General features: G+C 51.0%; 1 protein-coding gene across 2 annotated transcripts in view; it reads left to right on the top strand.

The window, feature by feature from the left end:
- Window positions 1-21,157, top strand: part of LOC144724094 (E3 ubiquitin-protein ligase SH3RF1-like) — a 108,339-nt gene that overhangs the window by 66,082 nt on the left and 21,100 nt on the right. For both annotated transcript variants that reach the window (XM_078602967.1, XM_078602966.1), the window contains exons 3-6: window positions 3,161-3,355; window positions 10,520-10,615; window positions 12,731-13,126; window positions 17,622-17,732. In XM_078602967.1, coding sequence (XP_078459093.1) covers window positions 3,161-3,355; window positions 10,520-10,615; window positions 12,731-13,126; window positions 17,622-17,732 — 798 coding nt within the window. The remainder of the gene's footprint in view (window positions 1-3,160; window positions 3,356-10,519; window positions 10,616-12,730; window positions 13,127-17,621; window positions 17,733-21,157) is intronic.

The following is a 21,157-nucleotide window of genomic DNA, read 5'->3' as shown; positions in this document are numbered from 1 at the left end:
TAACGTTGGTTAGGACTCGTTTACGGTTCATTCTTTATGCGCTTGTGCTTTGTTAGAGAATAAGTGAATTCACATTCGTGGTAACTCTACCGTTAAATAAAATAATGAGCGTGTTTTTGCAATTTCCCACCCTCGTCTCTGCGATTTTTAAACTGTTTGGCATTTAAAAGTTGGCGGATGAATTGTTGACCGTCTGGCACGTACGTCTTGACTGCAGCGATTCTTGGAATGTTTCAATGTTATTGGAAGAAGAAAGCCAAAACCTCTTGAGTAAGTTTTTCCCATTAGGGGGTTACGTGTATAGTCAGTCGGAGATCATTAATACGTCACCGTATCCTGATCTCCTTTTTTCGGTCACGGATCATATATATTTCATCCTGATATCCTTTGTCCTCAGATAATCTACGCGTGTAGGATTTGTATCGCGTAGGAATGTTTTTGCCCTCGAGTTGTGGCACGGATTTATATCGTAGCGCGTGTGCTGCTTTCACAATTTCGCTCTATAATAATCCACGTGTCACGCTGTTCGATAAAAAGGGGGAAAAGTTGTCACGCGACAGCTTCGCGCACTCCGCGAGAAGAGATTCAGCGAGAGACAAACGCGCGCATAAAGATAATTATAAGAATGGTACGAATAATAATGATTATTGGTTTAAGAAAACGTTTGCAGGCAGTATTTCCTCGTTATTCACGAGCTTGCTGTCCGTGATTTTGGCTGATCCGATAATCGCATCTAGAACTCTACACGACTGCATCGAGAGAGAGAGAGAGATTAAGAAAGTGATGAGATAGAGCCATGAGAGAGAATGTGATGCAATAAAGTGATGAGAAAATGCCCATGTATTTAAGGTCATTTATTGAAAGGATGGATTTTCATAGGCCCAATGTCATTATCCGCGAAATTTGCTTTTCGCGAGCGTTTCCGGAACGTATCCCCCACGAATAACGAGGGAATGCTGTACCTTCATAACCAGTTTATATATATTTATAAGAAATGTGCGTTGCCGCTGTGAAAGATGACCGCGGGTTGCAAAGAGGCCAAGCTTGGAATTCCTAACGTTTCGGTGTGAACGGCCAAGCCTCCAACCGCCAGGCTAAAACTTATGGAAGCCACTCGGGGTAGCGGGAGACACGTCCCGAGCCGCTCTTGCCGTGTGCTGCCGTGTTCTTTCTCCCCTTTGTTTTGACTGCCTGTGCACGCATTGGGGGATAAAAAGACTTCCCGTGCTTGCCCCCCCCCACACTCCACCGGCCCGTTCTTTAGATGTCGTTGCAATTCTAGAAACACCACGGCCGCCCCCTTTTGCCGCCCAGCCGAGGAATGATAGGGATTCACCTCGAGTGAGTGAAAAGAGGAGGCCGACCGCTCTCCTGTTGAGAAGCACTCGACGTGGGGCGGCGTAAAGGAGAAAGCCACTTCATCGTGTTTGCCGGGGGGAAGGCGGGTGGCGGGTGGCGGGGGTGGGGGTTGGCGGGGAAAGTGCCTCGGTCACGGAGGGCGCCGTGCGTGACGCCACCGCGACATGTTTCCCGCGTGTAAAAAAAAAAAGACGTGAACCTTGGACCGTGCGTGTCGTTGTCGAGCTATCCAGACAACCTTCCCTTTTGTTGCGACAAAAATACGGCCTTCGTTTCACCTTTGACCTCCCCCCCCCCCCCCATTCTTGGGGAAAATCTGCGCGCGTGGGGTGTGCGCGCAGGCGCGATGCACTTTCTGCGACCTGCTTTTTTTTTTTTCGCGAGCAACAACGTTTTATGTCGTCGGCTGACCCTGTCGGAGTCGGTGTGACGGGGGGGGACGTAACTATAAACAAGGTGAGGGAGAAGGATGCATTGATTGGCTGATTTAATATCGATCCGAAAGCTCGCGATGCGTGCGCCATGTTTCTTTCCACGTGGAAGAATGGACGTTTCTCAATCCTCGCGAGTTGTAGATCACATGGGCTCTTCGCGTGACCCTGGTGGCAGCTTTTAGTTGCCGCCGCCGTCCTCGCCACAAAGTAAAGAAGCAAGAAAAAAAACGCAACGAAATCTGTGATTGCGACCGTAACTCACGACAATTAATTGAATCGCTCGGAATGGAATGGGGGTGCTCAATTAGTTTCGCCCGTAATAGGCGACTTGTGAGGGTGGAGGAATGAATCCACGTGCTTCGCTCAAGCAACAAGATCAGCGATGATTTTGGCCTCGAAATACAATTATGCAAAATATACGAGGCAATAATGGCGTAGTTATTTTACAGCTCTTTTTGCTGAAGGTCTCCCCCCACGCCGTGTGGGTCCACGCTTGGCCACACTGGTGGTCAGTGGAGGTTGGGAAGGGGGGGGGGGAGTATGTCCGTGGTCGTGTGTGCGTGTGAGCGGTGGTGTAGCGGTTAGTGCGCTTCGCTATGGACCCGGCCACTCGAGTTCGATTCTCGCTCACGGTTCAGGTGAGGAATACCTGAACCGGTCTTGGGCTCTCCCCTAGGTCGACTCGGCCTCAAATGAGTACCCGGTGCAGTGTGTGAACATCGCCACGGGGGAGACGAAGGTGATCGAGCATGGTACTGGCCACAGACCACCCCGCTCGTGTGCTGTGGTGGCTGTCGAAGGTGCTCGCTAATTGCACTTTCCCCAATAAACCATAGTTTTGTAACGCTGCACGGGGGATCTTTGTGTTTGCCTTTGCTCGCGTTCGTGAAGTTCTTGCGTCGGCGCACACGTACGGCATTGTTGAGAACCCCCTCTCCGCGTGCCGTCCTATAGAAGTGTTTACTAATAGCACTTGGGCACCGCGGTGGCGAGATGTTAACTACCTTGCCTCGTATACAGGAGGTCGTGGGTTCGATTCCAAGCCTGACGCGGCTGCTGTATATTTGGAGTTTGCATGTTCTACCCGTGGTCGTGTGGATTTTTTTCCGAGTCCTCCGGTTTTTCCCTCCACATTTAGCAACGTGCGTTCAGATTATTCGGCTGCAACAAATTCCCACACGATAAGCCATTTGGTTAAACTTTCATTTGTCGCTGTGTCGCTTTTGAAATGGAGCTACATAGCCCAGTGGGCCTTACCTGGGAAAATAAAAATGTGTTTGATTTTTTTTTTTACTTTCCCCGACCAGTTTGTTTACGGTTCCACGGGGCCCTGTGGGGGTTCTTTGTCTCCGTCGTCGTGCACACAGGTGTTGAGGCCGCTGCCAACGCCGGCCGTACCGCTGCTGCTCCAGCCCGCAGCGACGCCGGCACCACCGGGGACGCCCACGGTGGGGGCCGCTCAGCCCCAGGCTCGCCCTGCCCCTCCCCCGCAGTGCCGGGCGCTGTACGACTTCGCGGTGTCGGGCGGGGAGCAGGACAAGGACTGCCTCACCTTCAGCAAGGTAATGACGGTGGCGCGACTACACACGCACGCACGTGGAGAGGGCGGGGAGCGGGCAGACGATGAGGCAGCAACTTTCATTCGTGGCGGCGAGGACACGGAAAGTGTGCGGCTGCTCTTTACAATTTATTGTTATCACGATTTTTTTTTTTGGGGAGGGGGGGGGGTGTGGGATAACCTTGAAGGCGCGCCGTCCTTTAGGATTTACGGCCTGGCTTCGTGCTGCCCTGGGCAGTTGCGCCTGCCGCCCGTGCCCTCTCCATGATTTCCGAAGGTGACCGCTTTGCGCGACCAAATGATTCGATCGCTCTTCGTGCGCGTCACTGTCAGCGGTTGACGCATTGCGGTTGACGCGTTCCGGTGACACCGACCGCTCGCCTGACTCGCTTCGTTTCAAGTGAAACGTGTGCGTCGCCGGCCCTCCGTGGTAAAGGGTAAAGGTGCAGCCTTGCGCTCGCTCGCTCGCTGGCGGAAGGTGCTCCCCTAGAAGGAGGTCTGGAGAAGTCCCCCTCTCGAGAGGGCATTTTGGCCTCGGAAGCCAGTGGGCGTACACGTACTTCACCCCCACTGGATGCGACTCGCCCATTGACAAACTGTGTGGTATGCATTCATGCTGCTGGCTGGACAGAATCGGGGATGGATTTTAGAAGTGAGTCCCATCGTTTCAACTGCCGCGCTGGCAGGATGAACCGGCGACCTCTGGTCCAGTGTGCGAATTATTCCACCACAGCGGTAGCATCCCTCTGTGATACGTTTTCCTTTTATTTTCTCCTTCCAAAATGTTCGTTGTAGATTATTTTTTATTCTCCTGTTGCGTAACATTGCCAGTTGACGCTTTGAAAGTCAAACTTGTACATCACGGTGAAGGATGACACACAATTACTCCTTGAGGCGGATTTTATATACAGAAATTATGAACATTAATGGCCGAATATGGTCTTGACCCTTTCACTCGCCTAATACACGGACGTGGCGAATGAAAAAAAAAACACAAAGCGGCAGTCTGGGACATAATCGTAAATTTGCAGCCACAGCCGGAGCAAAGAAATGATGGGAACGTGTTATTATTTACATTTATTTATTAAACTCTGGTGGCCGGGGAATGATTTAGCGATCATGCATTTATTAATGTACTAACAGGACCATTGGCGTACTCTGGCACGCGCGCACACACACGCACACACGCGCACACACGCGCACACTTATCATTTTGAACACTCGCCAAATATTGCAGCGATTTATCAGAGGAGCTAAGTGGGTCACGCGTCGCGTCTTGTGGCCCGAGTTGCAGGTGTTGCCTCCAAACGGGGGGGGGGGGGGGAGTCTCTCTCGACGAGCTGCCCACCCGCAGTACATGAAACATTTTTACTGCGCTGTTTCTTGTCCTTTAATTATTACGTTTGAACATTATTATCTGGAGGGACGCGCTCCGACCGCGGCAGCAGCTGCGGATTTCTCAGCGTCCGTTCCGACACCCCCACCGGCCGCTTGCTTGAACCGCGATACCTCGCTGATCTCGTAAATGAGCATAAACCGTCGCGTGAACTCCGGTCATCCTCGCAGTAGCAGCGGCTTTTGGCTGGCCGTCGAACAAAGCCGGTTACCGCATCGTGCGCTTTCGGATGCGCTTCTGCGGCCGTCTGGAACGTTCTTGATTCCGATATTAGGAAGTCACTGGAGCTATTCATTTTAAAATCTAGATTGAAAACTCACTTCTTTAGAACTGCTTTTTGTATTTAGCTTGTCCTTCCCACACACCTGAATGGAATAGTTGGCTATGTACGGTTTGAACGAAGTTAATGCAGTCTTAACAATTTACAATTCCTGTTCAAGTCACTGAATGTAATACAGAGAGAGTTCTTTGTGCAGGCACTGCCACCTTGCCACCTCCCCCCCCGCCCCCAGCCACTTCCCATGAACCTCACTGTTTTCTCTGCACCTCGGAGCGAGCTGCAGAGACTGAGTTTCGGCCACAGTTAAGCTTTAATGCCCACCTCTACCCGGTGTCATGGACTGGGCCTTGGACAGACTAGTCCGCCGAGCTGACGGACAGGTAGCAAATGGCACCCGGAACCCAGATTCCAGCACCGCGTGGAGGAGGTGGTGGCGGGGGTGGCGGGGGTTGCGGGGGTGATGGGGGTGGTGGCGGGGGTTGCGGGGGTGGCGGGAGTGGCAGGGGTGATGTTGGCATCGTGCAGGTAATGGAGGGTGAGGGGGGGCTTGTGTGTGTGTGCTCTTGCTTTGCGTCGTCGCGCGACGCCGCTGCTGTGCAAACACGGCGCAGCGCGCGGGGACACTCTCACGCACGACAAAGGCCTCGGAGGCGGACGCACTCAGGGCTGGTATGCCTGGGAACGGGGGGGACTCGCCCCCACGGTGCGCCAGCAGCGTAAACATTACCCAGGCTTTAGAAAAGAAAGAAAAAAAACGTCTTTAAGCTTTTTCAGAAATGTGACCTGGCCACACGAATGATAGCTCGGTAATAAGTGGCTGATCATCACGTGGAAATGCAGAGCAGCCAAATACCCTGAACGCGTGACGTTGATTCTAAATGTGGAGGGGAAAAACTGGAGGACCCCGGGGGGGAATCCACGCGACCACGGGGAAAAACACGTTAACTTCAAATACACGGGCGTCGGGATCGAGCTCGAACCCGCGAGCTCCTGCATACCAGGCGAGGTAGTTAACATCTCCCCACTGCGGCGGGCGGGGGGGGGGCGGCTGTTTTCCCCTTCCGGGGTGTCGCACTGAATTCTGCCTCCAGGCCCCCGCGGCGCTTTGCAGGCGCTTGGTATCGCCCACAAGCAAGGGAACGTTTCGGCGAGATGAACGGTTGCGTGAGCCCTCGTGTTTGCATTGGGAATGCTTGCACGCCTGCGTGCGTACGAATACAACATTGTAACGCGTTATTTATTCTAGGGTGCTCTTTGTTATTGGACTGTGTTGTTTGGCCACTGTCGTTGTTGTGGTTGTTTTTTTGACGGTGCTGTTATTATTCACTTTGCTTTTCCACCTGCGTCGTTTTTATTTTCTTGAGTTTTCACGGGGTGGGGGGGGGGGCTCTTTGCACAACAGAATGCATGCATCTCCCATCCGGACGCTCGCTCGCCTTCTGTGTTTTTATTGATTTAGTCAAAAATTACAGTCGTTATAAAAACGCAGGAAGAAATGTATTCGCGGAGAGGAAAACAAAGACCCGTGTGTCTGGTTGCTTGACGGAGCCTTACTCGATCGGAACGTCAGCCAGGCAACACACACATCAAGTCCACGTGTGTAATCCAGATCACACGCGATGAAGCTTTCATTCTTCTTTGTCTCGCGGTTTTTTTAATATTTGTTTTTACTTTCGGTTGCCAAACATTTAAGCGATCACTGCAGGGCTAGCAATAACAGCTCGTGTAGGTATATAATGATGATAATAATATGGATTTAATGTACAGTTCTAATGGCCGCACTTGTCCACACTTGTCATTGGTGAAGCGGGGGGCAGTACCCGTTCACATATCGGTCGCAACCAGGAATTTAACTCATGTCTCTGGGTTTATAGGGTTTTGCGCTGCTAACTGCTGTGCCAAGACTCCTTCCTTATAAATATTATACCATATAAAGCCCGTTGTTGGAATAGTGCAGTGCCATGCAGTTAGCAAGCTCCTATTGAGGTCAATTTAGGGGATTGTGTGCCTGGCGCCACGGTAGTCAGACGGCATTTCTTTCCCCAGTGCTTAGATTGACAAACTCCACCAGTTATTCACGCTATGTGAAACTCTACCCACGGGCTAAGGTTCAGACACCATTTGCCTGTATAATATACCGTTCAAGCATACAAATGGTTTTATAATTGTGAGTTGATTAAAGGTGTTAGGTGCTTAAGCTCCAAAGCCCCCAGGCTCACTCGTTTGCATGTACGTACGTTGAACTTCTGTCGCGCCGTACGCAGCCAGCCTCGCTAATCGGAGGCTGCGGGAGAAAGGACAATACACCAAACACAACAAGCAGTTCTAAAGCAATCCGTGTTCAATCTCGAGGCTGTTGCATTATGGAGTCGTAAGAAAAGCTTTGCGGCGCAGCTCGGACCATCGGTCCTGTCACGTGCAGCCTCGCCACGTCGCATTCTCACGCCACTTTCTCCCGAGAAGGACGACCTGCGACGGCGAACTCGAGAGGTCGCTCTGTCCACTCGGCCACGTGGACCAGACGTGTTTGGATGTCGTCGACCTGGCCACGCTTTTACCCCCACTGCAAGCTAACCAGGGGGGTTAATCTTCATTTGCTCCATTTTGACAGGGGGGGGGAGGCATTTCCTGCCAAACACAATGGGCGCAGAGATTTCAAACGGTCGACCGAAAGGATTCCTGGCTCCAGCTGATGATAACCCGAGACCCGGAGCACTTTGTATGGCCATGCCGGTTTCACAGTAATTACACTGCTGACGCACGGCTTGCCATTTTTATTAAAAAGGGGGCCCCCTTTGTCTCCCCCGATGTTCTTTGTGTGCGGCCCTGTGTGTTGCGCGTGTTGCCAGTGGGCTCTACGGAATGCCTGGTGTCCCATTGCTAAGTTGGGCGCGCTGCATTGTCTGCCAGTCTCACGTGTGTTTCCTTTATAGATCGGCATGCCTTGATGACGCCCCGCTAATAATACATTTTTATAGATTTCTGCGGCGCACGGCTCGGTTTTCGGGATAAGCTTTCTCATTCGCCACTCTTTGAAGAGGTGGCGTGTGGAACGAAGCGATTCACTTTGCGGTTTAAGTTTGCGTAGCACTGATTTAGTGACCGCCAAGGTTGGCAAACTGCACGTCGTATCGAATAGCGTTTTATTGTCGGCGATTAGCTTGTTTACAGCGGTGGCGTGACGTCAGCTCAGGTGTAGCTAGCTCGTAAACGATTATCTCACCTTGCGCATGGCTTTGGTCACGTCATCAAGGGAAAGCGAGGCTGGAGGTCTGCGTGGTGACCCGCAATAAAGATTAGATCGTCAGTGCGGTGTTTAGCGTCGTGGTGGCCGATGGCGATGGTGAAGTCACCGCCTGCTCTCTTCCTGTTGGATGCTCGAGAAAGGTGATCTCATCGGCTCACCTTGCAACACTCTGCCTCTTGAATTATTAACAACAAGATAGCGGCCGGCATGCAAACATCAAACCCGTGTCCCGTCTGCCTGCGTCGTGTCGGTTCTCGCCCCTTTGTGTGTGGGTCCTATTCGTATGCTGCGGAGCGGAGAATCGGGATTAGTATTCCAAATACGGGGACTGTGCATCGCAGTTCCAAATGAATAAAATTAAGCAAAATCGTTACTTTCAAGACCCGGCGTACAATGAAAGGCAGGAAAATATTTACATTTATTGGTTTGCTTGTTGGCTTTTCTTCCACACACACACACACGCGTGTCTCATAAATTAGTTTCAGGGCCTTCACGGCGTTGCACAAAGTTTGTTTTCGTTTTATTTTGAAATTATCGATGTGCCTATTATTATTTGTTTGGTTCGTACAAAATTTCTACACCGTCCGCCAATGCCGCGCGTCGACCCTTGGGAAGAGAACGACATCTTCTTCCGTAAGCGATGGACCACTCCGCGCACCCCTGGGACTTGGACGATGCCGCTGCTCCTCTCTGCGCCAGTCGTACCTTTCCACGATGACCCCATTGACCGGTCGGCACGCTTCAATGGTCACCCACGAGAGTAATTCCCCCCCCCCCTCCACCCCCCCCGGGACTGATGAACGTTCTACCATCGGCCAGCTGTCTCACCCACTCTGTCCCTCCGCCTCGCAGATGAGCGCAGCAAAAACATTAATTCTTCACGCGCTCTCTCCACCCGCCCTCTCTCCGCCGTAATTGCAGAAGGTCACCAGCCTCGCTATGATCGAGATTATACAGTGTAGTGTATTACAAATCACATTTGCACCACCTAACCCCCCCTCCCCCCCCCAGTTCTCGCTTCACCCTGAATGAATGTGTTCAGCCACACGTCCAGTGTGTGGCTAAGCTGAGGACGTTTTAGAGAATAATTATTATTCATCTACCCAGGCAAGTCGAACGGCCAGAAGGATATGTTTCCAGGAGAGTTCTGCTACGTTGCGATGTTTCGTCGACACCGATGATGTCGCCTGTCCCCCCCCCCCATGGGAGGAAACCCGTGCAGAGGGGGGGGGGCAGGGACGTAAAAACAAACTCCACGCAGGGACGCCCCAAGTCAGGACTCGAACCCGGTTTCTCCTTCCTGTGAGGCGCAAGCGTTGCCACGTGCGCCACCCTGCCGACCGTTTCAACCCATTAATCCTCCGTTGGATTCATCCACTTCAAAAGCCTCTTATAAATACCCAAAAGGCTGTTTCAAGGTATCCCCTTCATGTCATTGCTTTCGACAAAGCCCCGTGCGGCTTTATAATGGAGCTAGCTCAGGATTCCAGGCGTAAGTAATAAAACCAGCCCAACTTGGCCAGACTACCCCCGCTTGTTATTGGCAAAACTAGCAGCTAACGATTCTGTGTGTTTTTGGCCACAGCAGGTTTTCCTCGCCTCCTCGCCAATCTGCTTGACATGTGGGCAAGGGGTAATTGATTAATTGTACTCCTGTGTGTATATATACACAATGTTTGTTTTTGTATGCAGGCCTACGCAACGGTTTCATTGGGCATGCAGACAATGGGTGCGTGCGCACTTAAATGTAATGCTGAGTGTGCTGAGAGATGGAAGGGAGTTACGTGCCCAAGTTTCTGATAAAATCTAAAGGGTGGTGATCCTTTTATAGAATCGGGAGAAATTCGAGTACAAAAAAATACCTTTTATTTTAAAGCCTCTACACGTCACCCACCAATCTCAATGAACGAGTTAAATATTTAAACACTCCTCTGTAAGATATGGAGTCATTGCTTTCACAATATTCAAACCCCCGTTGAGCAGAAAGTAAGAGGGTGGGTCATTAGAAATCAGCGGGTTATTGATCAATGGATCGCCCCACGTAATCTACAAAGTTTAGAAATCTTGCTGGATCTCGGGTTATCGGCCACCATTCTGACAGTCGTTGCTCAGAATCTGATCCAGAAGTCTATTCTGCTCGGCAGTGTGTATCTGGCGTGGACAGTGTCATTAATATACAAGAGGCCAAATTGATCCCAATGCTGACCGGAATACATTTTCTCTTCCACCGCGTGTGATCTGCCAGGATGAGGTGCTCACGGTCATCCGGCGCGTGGATGAGAACTGGGCCGAGGGGATGCTCGGAGACAAAATTGGAATCTTCCCGATCTCGTTTGTGGAGGTAAGGTGACGGGCGCCCGCGCTTGCAAACGAGTGAGCCGAAGAAATGATACCGTCGCCTCTCTGGCACTGTAGAACCTAGCTGCAATGGGACCGTCCCCCCCGATCCAGCCTGACACGGCGCAGGAGGCGCGCAGTGCGTTTTCCACCGCAGGACCAGAGTCTCGGCGCTGACGTGTCGCGCGCACAACCAACGTTTCGACGGCCCGGGTCATGCGGTCAAGGATACTGACGAAAATAACTAACTCTGTCCCTTGCCCTGCTTCCCCCCCTCCCACCCCAGCTCCACACCCCTGTGTATCGTTAGTCCACAGTTTCACGGTTTGGTTTAACGGTTTTTGGTGGTAGCATGGCCCTGATGTTCCAGTGGAAAACTGTGTATGGGGAAAAGCGGTGTATGGTAAACTCCTAATGAAGCACAGGCGAGACCAACGCTACACGCCGGCTCCGGCTGGATATTTCAATCGGAATCCGAATCTTTATTTCGACTGCAGGTGGAGGAGTCCAATGAGCTATGGAGCTCTTTTTCACGGATGTCCAGCATGGGCGGGCCAGCAAATTAAATGAAACTGAACTCCCCCCCCCCCCATCCTTCCTGTAGAAGTGGTACGGTCCACTTTTGTTTTTATGACAGGCACATGCGTCTTAATTAGCCCTGTGCAGGTGTAAGCAGTGATATCGGACGATTACTATTTTTATCGTGCATTCTTGTTGTTTGTGCAAAGTTTTATTAACCCCGCAGGGCCCGTTTAGCATCCATCGCTGGTTCACGGCCAACATCTCCCACAGGACCGTCTTCAACGCCCGGCCCGTGCTTCACCATTGTCAACGCCGAGTTCTGAATTCAGCCTCCTGCGCCAGCTCATTCAAATCTTGGACAAAATCCTTCCATTGCAGCAGGAAATAATTTGAACGGTGGTCTCGTAACACTGATTGGTCCCTTTATTTACCCAGGAACATTTCACTGAGGGGGGCGCGGGCGGGCGGGGGGGGTGCAATGGGTTGTTTGGCCAATTCGTTTAATAATTATCCGGCAGTCTGGGAAAAAAAAGCCAGAGCACCTGGAGAAAAATGCGTGCATGCAAGGGCATTGGTCTGGAACAGCAAATTGCGTTTGTATGGCGCTGTGCAGGATCTAGACCATCGGAGGGTGAATGACATTCAAAGCACTGCTCAGATGGACTCTTGAATCCAGTGCTGCGCGTGCACCTCCTCCCTGCCTCATAGCCCCAGCCCACAAACAGTCATAAAGGTTGTTTGGTTCAGATCCCGTACATGTAAATGTGTCGTTAAAGCCGCCACCACCCGACGCAGACAATTGTTAAGGTTTGTGACGTAAACAAAACGTGCCAATTAGTTAGTACTTCAGCACACCGATGTGTTGGAGAGTAAACCCACAACAACATTCACATTTCGAGTACAGCCGACAAACCCCTGCTATTTCCAGGCATTTCCCCCCCCCGCCCGTCCACGTTTAAACAACCCGGTAATGAAATCATGCCTACGCGTCGATTGCGCGTGTAATTGCTTTCCAACGTGTGCTCGTCTTGGAGAGTGTTTAATTAGTGGTACGGATGCCGACGGGTCGCCGTCGAGAGTGAACGTGCATTTGGATTTTTTTTGGCTCTGCTTTCCGTCCCTGGGATTTGGCTACCAAGCCTTTGATCGGCGCGGCCGACTTTTAAGAGGGGGGGGGTAACGTCCCGAATCGGAGCACGACTTTGCCCTGCAGGTGCATTCTCATTTTTTTGCTCATCTTCACAAGAGTTTTAGATCCAGCTCCGCTATGGAGAGACGGACGGACGGACAGGGCTCATGCATCAATGCTTTCGACCTCGGATAGAATTATATATATACGAGATTAAAAACCTCAGCAATATGGAGAGTGGAGTTCTTGCTGGAGGTGTATTGTTGCGCAAGAGGGGGGGTTGTGGCTGCTGCTATAAATGTCCGTGTGACGAGCCACTTGGCTGTGAGGGTCAGGTCGCTTCTGAAAAAGAGCTACATAGCTCAGTGGGCCTTACCTGTTTAATAGTTTCGTTAAAAAAAAGATTAGCTTAATGAGCTGCGCGCCCCCCCCCCCCACCCCTATGCCCCCCCCCCCCCCCCCCCGTAGTTTAACACCATGGCCAAGCTACTGCTCGGCCTTGAGTCGGCCAACATCCACACGCTGGGCGAAGCGCTGGGCCAGCCTCAGCCGTCGACCTCCTCCGCATCCTCCGCATCCTCCTCCTCTTCCTCCTCCGCCTCCTCCTCCGTCACCTCTTCGGTCGCGTCGGCCGCGGCGAGCGACGCCGGACGCAAGAACGCCAAGAAGCGCCACTCGTTCACGTCGCTCACCATGTCGAACAAGGCGAGCGGGGCGGGCGCGCAGGCTCAGGCGGCGCACCAGCACCGGCACTCGTGCGACATCAGCGCGCCCGTGCTCATCTCGTCCAGCAACCCGGCCGCGGCGGCGCGCATCGTGGCGGCAGCCACGGGGAACGGGCTGTCGTCAAGCGCCCCCTCCCAGGTGGGTGGGGTGGGTGGGGTGGGTGTTGTTGTCATCATCGTTACTATTGTTGTCTCCACCACTGGTATTATCGTTGTTGTTGTTGTTGTCGTCATCAGTGTTATTGCTGTTGGTGTCATTTTGTTGCGGATATCACCATTTTAGTTACGTACAACATCATTGTTGTTGTCATAATTGTCGACATCATCATCGTCATCTAGGGTTGCCACCTGACCTGGTTTTTCCCACGATCGTCCTCTGTTTGATCAGTGGCTGCCCTCGGAAATCTGTTTATCTTTCAGGGCAAATAAAAGATTTGGCTGTTGTCAGTTGTGTATGAATAATAATAAATACACAACTCAAGATGACGCTTTTCACGTGGAGCTCTAACCTCTCCCGCTCTTGTGAGATAGTCTTCTTCTCATGAGAATTCCTCGTTTGTTCTTTGTTCGTACCTCCAGTGGTGGCGGCGACCCTACCATCATCGCGACCGCCCCACGATAGCGGTTGTCAACAACATTGTTATCACCGGTGTGGGCTCCTCGTGCACATCAGGGGGACATTGCAGTTCGCTGATACGTCGCCGCAGCTGTAGATTTCGGGTTGAAGCTTTCACCTCGAGTGCGCGAGAAACAAACAACCAAGACACGCGGGGGGGGGGGGGGGGGAATTGATTCATCTGGCAAATTACTCTGTCCACTGCGAGGACCAGCAGCTTATGAATACAATCGTTTGTGTACCACCCCTGTTTGGGAGATGACTGTCGCGATATACGTGATTACGTGAATGTCAACAGTTACATGTGAAGCTGAGGATGAAGGCCTGTTTTCTTTGCCCCGAGTACAAAGGTAAGGCTGGCTTTTTTTAGCCGTGCCTTCGTGCCCTCTGGACAAGAGTCATTCGACTTCACTCGGGGAAGTTAAGATTTCAGCTGTGCTATGGGCCGGCGGGGGGGGGGGGTATACCCTTGTGTTCCAAAGTGATGGGCAGCAGAGGGGGGTGATCATTGGTGAACGGTAAATGTAAAAGTCGTCTTGCTAGCGAGGAATAGCCCTATAAAAGGCATCGGGTAAAAGTGATTTTCTTCTCAAATGGGAGGCGTGATGGGCGAGGATTTGAACTCGAAACATTCTGATTTGTGCACAGCTCACCCAACCGGCCGAGCCACCTGGCGGGTTATTTTTAAATGTTACAATAACAATGATAAGATAACGTCCCATATCTGGTTCATCCTCGCCAACACTATCAGGGAACGCTAGATTGACCTTATCGTTGTAGCGCTTGTTCTGTCCTTATTGTGCGGTGCTGTTGTAGTTGCATGTCTGCAATTTGTTAAGCAGAATCGCTTTTGTCAGTTGAGCCTTGGAACGCGAGGGGTTTAATTCGGCGGGCGGGCGGGCACGGCGCAATTGCTCCAAAACGCAGCCACCTGCGGGTACACAAAGCGCCTCGTGCCAACTGTGAACGGCATCGATCACGGCCGTGCGAGCGTGCGGTGCCATGCCGTGGTCACAACTTTCCCATCAGATTCCAGGGCTGCATCTGTGAACGGCTCTAGCGTTTCTATCACATTAAAAGCTAGCAGCAGGGGCGTGCATTTGATGTGTCCGGCTAAAAGCTTTTTAAAACTTGATCCTGCTGAAAGATACAAATGCCTCCGAGCAATCTGCTTTGACATGGATAGCTGGAGATGTCTCTCTTTGGTTAATACGAAGCCATTGCTCTTTAGCCGCTGTGCTTTGTTTACATAACGCCATCCCGGATGAATGAGGGGGTGTGGGGATATTTCCGCTCGTGTTTAGTGCTGTGTCCAGCAGCCCGTGGCTCAGACATTGAAACGCTCCTTCCACCACTCTCGCAGTGGATAAAGCGGTGACTTCACCTTCCTGGCCATGGCCATTGAGCCCGCGCATAGTACACGAGTGAGAAATGTACCAAGGAAGAAAAATCGTGCGTACGCAACGGATTCTGCAATGCTTACCAACGTGCGCGGGAATATTTTAATTGGCAGTAAAATTCGTTAAGGGACCCTTCTCAGGGGTAAAGCTTTCTTACTTTTTCATCATCCATCATCATGATGATGACCATAGTAAGAATTAAGAACGGTACATATGAATGTAATGGTGGAGACGAGGTGAACAGGATAATCGCGTTACGTTTCGAGACGCACAGCGACATTCCGCCCCACATCGCCCCACATCGCCCCACATCGCCCCACATCGCCCCACATCGCCCCACATCGCCCCACATCGCCCCACATCGCCCCACATCGCCCCACATTGCCCCACATCGCCCCACATCGCCCCACATCGCCCCACATCGCCGCGCGACGCCGCGAGGTGACGTCGTTGCGTGGCGTTGCCCAACGGGAGGTGAAGCCGGTGGAAGCGAGGCTCGCGCGCTGCCACCAGGGCACGGACGCCCGGAGAAATATGTGCTGTTCTTAGGTTTTTTCGGTAAAGTCACGTAGGTAAAAAATTAAAATTGATAAAAATAAAATAAAAATCACGATGTTTCGGAGGCAACACAAGCTTCCGTCTTCAGGTGGAACCATCACAGCACGATAGCTGTATCAAGACGGAAGCTTGTGTTGCCTCCGAAACGTCGTGATTTATATTTTATTTTTATTTTACTTTGATTAATTTAAATTTTTTACCTACGTGACTTTACCGAAAAAACCTAATAATATGAATCCTTGCAGTCACGAAAGCTTCAAATCTAGAAATATGTGCTGGCATCTGTTTTCTTTTTATTCTGTTTCACACGTGTTTTTGGGCAAGCCTTCTAATCAATTTCGACAAACTTCCTTTGGTAGGGCGGTGACGGTGGCCCAGCCGTAGGCGCGCTATGCCGCTTGTTGTCGAGGTTCGCCGCTGTTTCGAAGCCAGCGGCCGCCGCCCGTTACCGCGCGTGTATTCGCGGTCAAAGTGGGCGACGTCTGCTTCACGGCGAATTATTCTCACGGCGTCGATCGCCAGAGTCGTGCGGCTGTGTTTTCGGCGGTAGAGTCCAAATTTGCCAAATTCTAAAAATTCCCAATGCAGCCTTACCCAGTTGGGATGATACACATGGCAGCAATCGTCGCCCCTACTGGCAAACGGATGCAGACCAATTATGCTTGCAAATGAGACTATCCTGGTCTCTTGAGTTGACTAAAAGAAATCCTGAACCGCAGCACAACTATCCACGACAGTTTTGTCAAATTGGAACACCTTAAGGGTTATCGTGCCCCCGTGCATTCAACGGACAGAACTAATGTAACAATGCTCTTAACAACCTTGGTTTGAAAGCGTTGCAAGTGTAGTATCTCTCGTGGCCTGTTTATATAGGCGCACACGTACGTGTGAGCGTGCTTACACGTGAGTGCATGCGCGCCACTGGCTTGCAAGAACTAATTTGCCATCACACCTGCATTCTATAACACCCACTCTGTCCGTGTTTGTCGGAGGATAATAAGGTGCCCGTGGGTGGGGAGGGGGGGGGACATCATATCACGGTCAGTGGGTGTTCATAGAATGCACGCTGGGTGACCAGAGCCGTTGATAGACTGATCGGTGAGAAACTGCTCGACGTTGTAAAGGACCGGCGTGCGGCAGACACCATTGGCTGGCGGTCTCTCGTTCTTGGCCAGATTAGCTTTGGGGGGAATACTGCCAGGCTTGTGTGTGTGCGCGTGCGCGCGCGCATATATCGTACTGCGTGAAGCGGCCGTGGGGACTTTTAAATGTGCGCGTTTGTTCGTGGGTTTGACCGATGCTCTAATAATAACGAGCCCGCCGTGACCTTCTCTGCATCAGCAAGCCATTCAGTTTGGCGCGCATGACTCACGTTGCCGCCTGAAAGCGAAATAAAGGAAGGTGGATTTGTATTGCTGTTGTGTACGTAAGCGGAAGGGAGTTGCGAATGTGCGGGCATCTCGAGCGTAGAGAAAGTGTTGTTAATATGTTAGCGTCGTCGTGGAGAATATAGGTAAAGAAATAAATACGCTTACAATACACCTACCCATTTCTGTCCCACCCCATAAAATAAAACATTATTTTGTACACATCCCATCAACACATCCCATGGCCTTTCCTATATAAATCATGTGGCAATGTACTAGAATCGGTTCAAGCAAGCCTTACTCCTCTACTGATGAGACTGTCAACTGTTCTGGAGGTTGCTTGTGTTGAACCAATGCTCCTGAAATTATAGACGATGCTGAAAATGGTTGGACTGAAATGGGAGGCATATTGTCCACCTCTTTATCTTGGTATTTACCCAAGCGGGATGCAAATATACGTTGCTCTTCATGCTGACAATATTATATAGACCAGAAAGAAATCCAGTCCTTCAGCACGACTGGGTTTTCGTCATTGAAAAGAACGGCTTTGACAAAACGTCGGATATCGTGCCAAACGGCACGTGGTGGCACAACCCGGACACGCGTGGCAGAGCTGTACGGAGTCCTTCTCGTCCGTGTGCTTGATTTTCACGATTTCATTTATTCATTTTTACTTTTGTTTCCCCCACCCAGATTTACATTGGGACGACGGGACTGATCGTGACAACCGCCCCCACTAGCCCAGTTACCACGGTAGCGCCCGTCACCTTCCACACAGAGGGGGCTCCTCCGTCTGGCCCCACGGTATGCATGGCCATGTGCTCGGTGTCGCGCCTCCATGCTCATTGTTGTGCCGTCTGCCCGTCCGGCGGTCTTTGTTTGTCTGTCGCCTCTATGCATGTGTGTCTAAAATTATCATCAGTCGGTTCGTCTGTGTATCCATCTAACATCTTATGAATCTGGCGCTCAATCTTTCTTACAATCGCATCTATCTGCCTGTCTGTCTTTATCCGTCTACATGTGTTTCTATCTGTATATATGTGTATATTTCTATCTTTTTGTCTGTCTCTCTAGAGTCTCATCTGTCCGCCTATCTCTCTGTCTTTGTCTGTCTGCCTGCCTATCCTCCACATTCCCTGTGTGCCTATCCGCAGAGGTCGCAAACGGGTTTTGATTCCTTACCCGTACCCGGCCGCACCAGGGTCGCAAATGGGTACCCGTACCCGGGTATCGGGTAGGGTACGGGTATCGGGTACCCGGTTGCGACCTCTGCCTATCCGTCGATCTAAATATCTTCCTGTATGTCTGCTTTTCTCTCTGTACGTCAATTGTAAGTCTGTCTGTGATTTGGTTTTTTGCTATGGATTGGGGCGGGGGTGGGGGCGGGGGGTGCAGGGGGGTGGAGCTACTGAGGGAAAGGGGCGGGCCAGACATTGAGTGCCCTCCGAATGATTGTTTAAGGGGCGCTTTATACATTTAAATTGCTATTATTATTTGCATGGCCCACGCCCCTTACTGCACAATAATGGCTCGGGATGTGGACAAAGCAGTGCGAATTCCACGAGCGATTTTTTTTTTCGTTGTTGCGCAAACAGAGCGATTTTTGTGGTGCATACACGCCTTTTTAGATGTCAGCATCATAAATAAGATGTACTAACTCATTACACTGCAGGCAATCTGCTTGTGTACGTGAAAAATGTTGAAAAAAGCTGGTCGCTCATTGCGAGATAGCGAGTCCGTCGCTTAACATCGCAGAGCCCGCTAGACTCCTGAAGGTTCTCACTCTCTCTCTGTGTAAACTTCAATATTTCCTGAAGCAGCACGCCAGTCGGCTGAAATGTCAAGATATTGCTTTTCCTTCGGTAACATTATTACAATAAAATATTTGATTTTATTCCAATTTTTTTTTATCTGTCATCTCATCTGTCTACCCTCTGTCTTGGTGTATCTGTCTGCCCCACTGTCTATTTACCTGTTTGTTTATCCATCTGTCCGTCCATATATATGTCTGGATATCCATTTGACTTCGAAATTTCCTCGTGTCTTTCCACCTTCGCATAATGTAAATTAATTCAAGCACCCTGTCACCTCTCGCCTACTATTCCTGCTCCAATTCCATTTGTCGTTGAGCACGTTTCACCGTAGTCCTCAGACCCCACTTGATTATTAACTAACACTTGGCTCGCCCCAGGGAAAGCCTCCGTCTCAAGACTTTTCTTGAGGAGGGTCCGTCCAGGTTTCCACCAGAGGGGGCATGACGTCGCTGTTTGCGCGATACCAATCGAGCAATCTGCAGGTCAGTTTTGAGCATTTGGGAATATTGACCAATCGCTGTACCAGTCACTTGGTTTTGTGCAGCTATTGGAGGAAATTGGAATGCCTAGATCAAAAGAACCGATGCAAAACAGGGGGAGAACAAGCAAACTTCACGGACGTAGGCGAAACAATGCATCAAGTGTTGCCGCTGTATCACCTTGCCCGCCCCATCACGCGTAGAAGCTTGCTTGGACAGGAGATTCATATCCATCCATCGGCGTGTTTATCTTTCTTGTGCGCCCCTCTCTCGAGTCTCTGGTAATTTGTTCGTCTCGCGTTAAAGCCCTCTCGGCTTGAAGTTTGTGAGAAGACAAAAAAACACCCCACCCGCTGGTTCCAGCTGCTGTGTGTTCCAAAGGACACCTGTACCTTGTAAACATCCCTTGCGCGCTTTTCACTTTGTAGCCGCAACACCCCCCCCCCCAAACCCCCCCATGGCCGTCCTCGTCCCACCTGCTGTTTATGTAACCAGAGGTGCTGCTCACGGGAATGCACCCAGCCCAAACCTGGCAACTTTAATTGGCCCGAGAGGGGAGATGGACATTGGTGAAAACTGGCGGTTGGGGTGGCCTTAATGGTCAGCACGCTCGCCAATAATCCAGTCTGACAATCCAGTTTTGGCTAGGGTTACAGAGTCCACAGTTTGAGTCTTGCTTGAAGCTACGCATTTTTGTTTTTAAAGAGAAGAATAACCAGAGCAGAGTGGGAATTAAAGACCTGCCCGTGATGTTATGCACGAGAGGCAACAACTACCGTGGAGGATTTCCCCGGTCGTGCAAAAGCCTACGACGCCGGCGGTAATGACGCCGAGGTTATCGCTCCACATGCTGGAAGCTTCGTCGTCTTCAATTGCCAGCGTGCAACATCGCGTGTCGGAAGAGTCGGAAGAGCCCGTTTGCTCGTTGCCGATATCTTCTTCGTCGTCGGGATGCAATGGCTCTCTGCTGAGATGTCTGTCCGGTGAACCGAACAAGCGTTTGTAACCCAGTTTGCCGACACCGCTGTGTTCAAGGGACTAAATGTCACAAGGGGGGTAACTCTTGGGTGATTTTTTTTTTGTCCTGCCGCTTTTATGTAACCAAGAAGCTTCAACCCCACGCGTGCATAAATTTAACAACAAAGCGGCACATTCTTTGAGTTTTTTTTTTGAAGATGCCCTTTCCAGCGAGGCCTTGATTTATTTTTTTACATGACGTACATTGCGAATATCTGACGTTGGGACACTGTGTGGGTTGCACGGCCGCGTTTCATTCTGTCCCGTTGGAAATATTTAATGTACCTCGAATTGAATCGCAAAATACTGCACCGCATGTCCCAGTTGCTTCTCCAGAGTTAAAAACAGAGGCGTTGTTTTTCATCTTGGAATCCTTCACTCCTCCTGGAATTCCTTAAATACTTTCACTCGGCAGAGCCTGGTTTAGTGAAGTCAGAACAACCCCAAGAAGAAGACATCTCCCAGGAACGTTACAAGGGCCACTTCAATAAGCCTCCCTTCGGCAGCACCTGGTGGTAGCTCGGCCACGATCTGTTAAACGTGATACAATGCATGGCTTTCATCCCACGAGTGTTTAACATGTAACTCTCGGGCAGTGGAGGTGTTTTTTTGTGTGCGGTGAGTTGAGGCTGTCAAACTTGCTGACTTGAGAACCCGGTTTAATCACGGGTGGCTGAAGCCCGGATTCGATCTCAGGAACTCGGCAGTGTTGGGTCATCGACTCCGACACGGTCATTACGAGCCCCATTGGCTGCTTGACCCTACCTCGTGCCATTGTCAATTTTGAGCGGAATCATCCAGTTGCACTGGCTGACTATTGACTGCGGTAAAATGCAAAGGCGCCACGCTGGGGATTACCTGAGAGAAACAGGATGAGGGGAACACGTGGATTAGGGAACACACGCAGGTTAAAGACATT

Source organism: Lampetra planeri, chromosome 19, assembly GCF_965212315.1.
Source record: "Lampetra planeri chromosome 19, kcLamPlan1.2.h2, whole genome shotgun sequence".
Taxonomy (NCBI): domain Eukaryota; kingdom Metazoa; phylum Chordata; class Hyperoartia; order Petromyzontiformes; family Petromyzontidae; genus Lampetra; species Lampetra planeri.
This window is presented reverse-complemented; position numbering and strand designations above follow the sequence as displayed.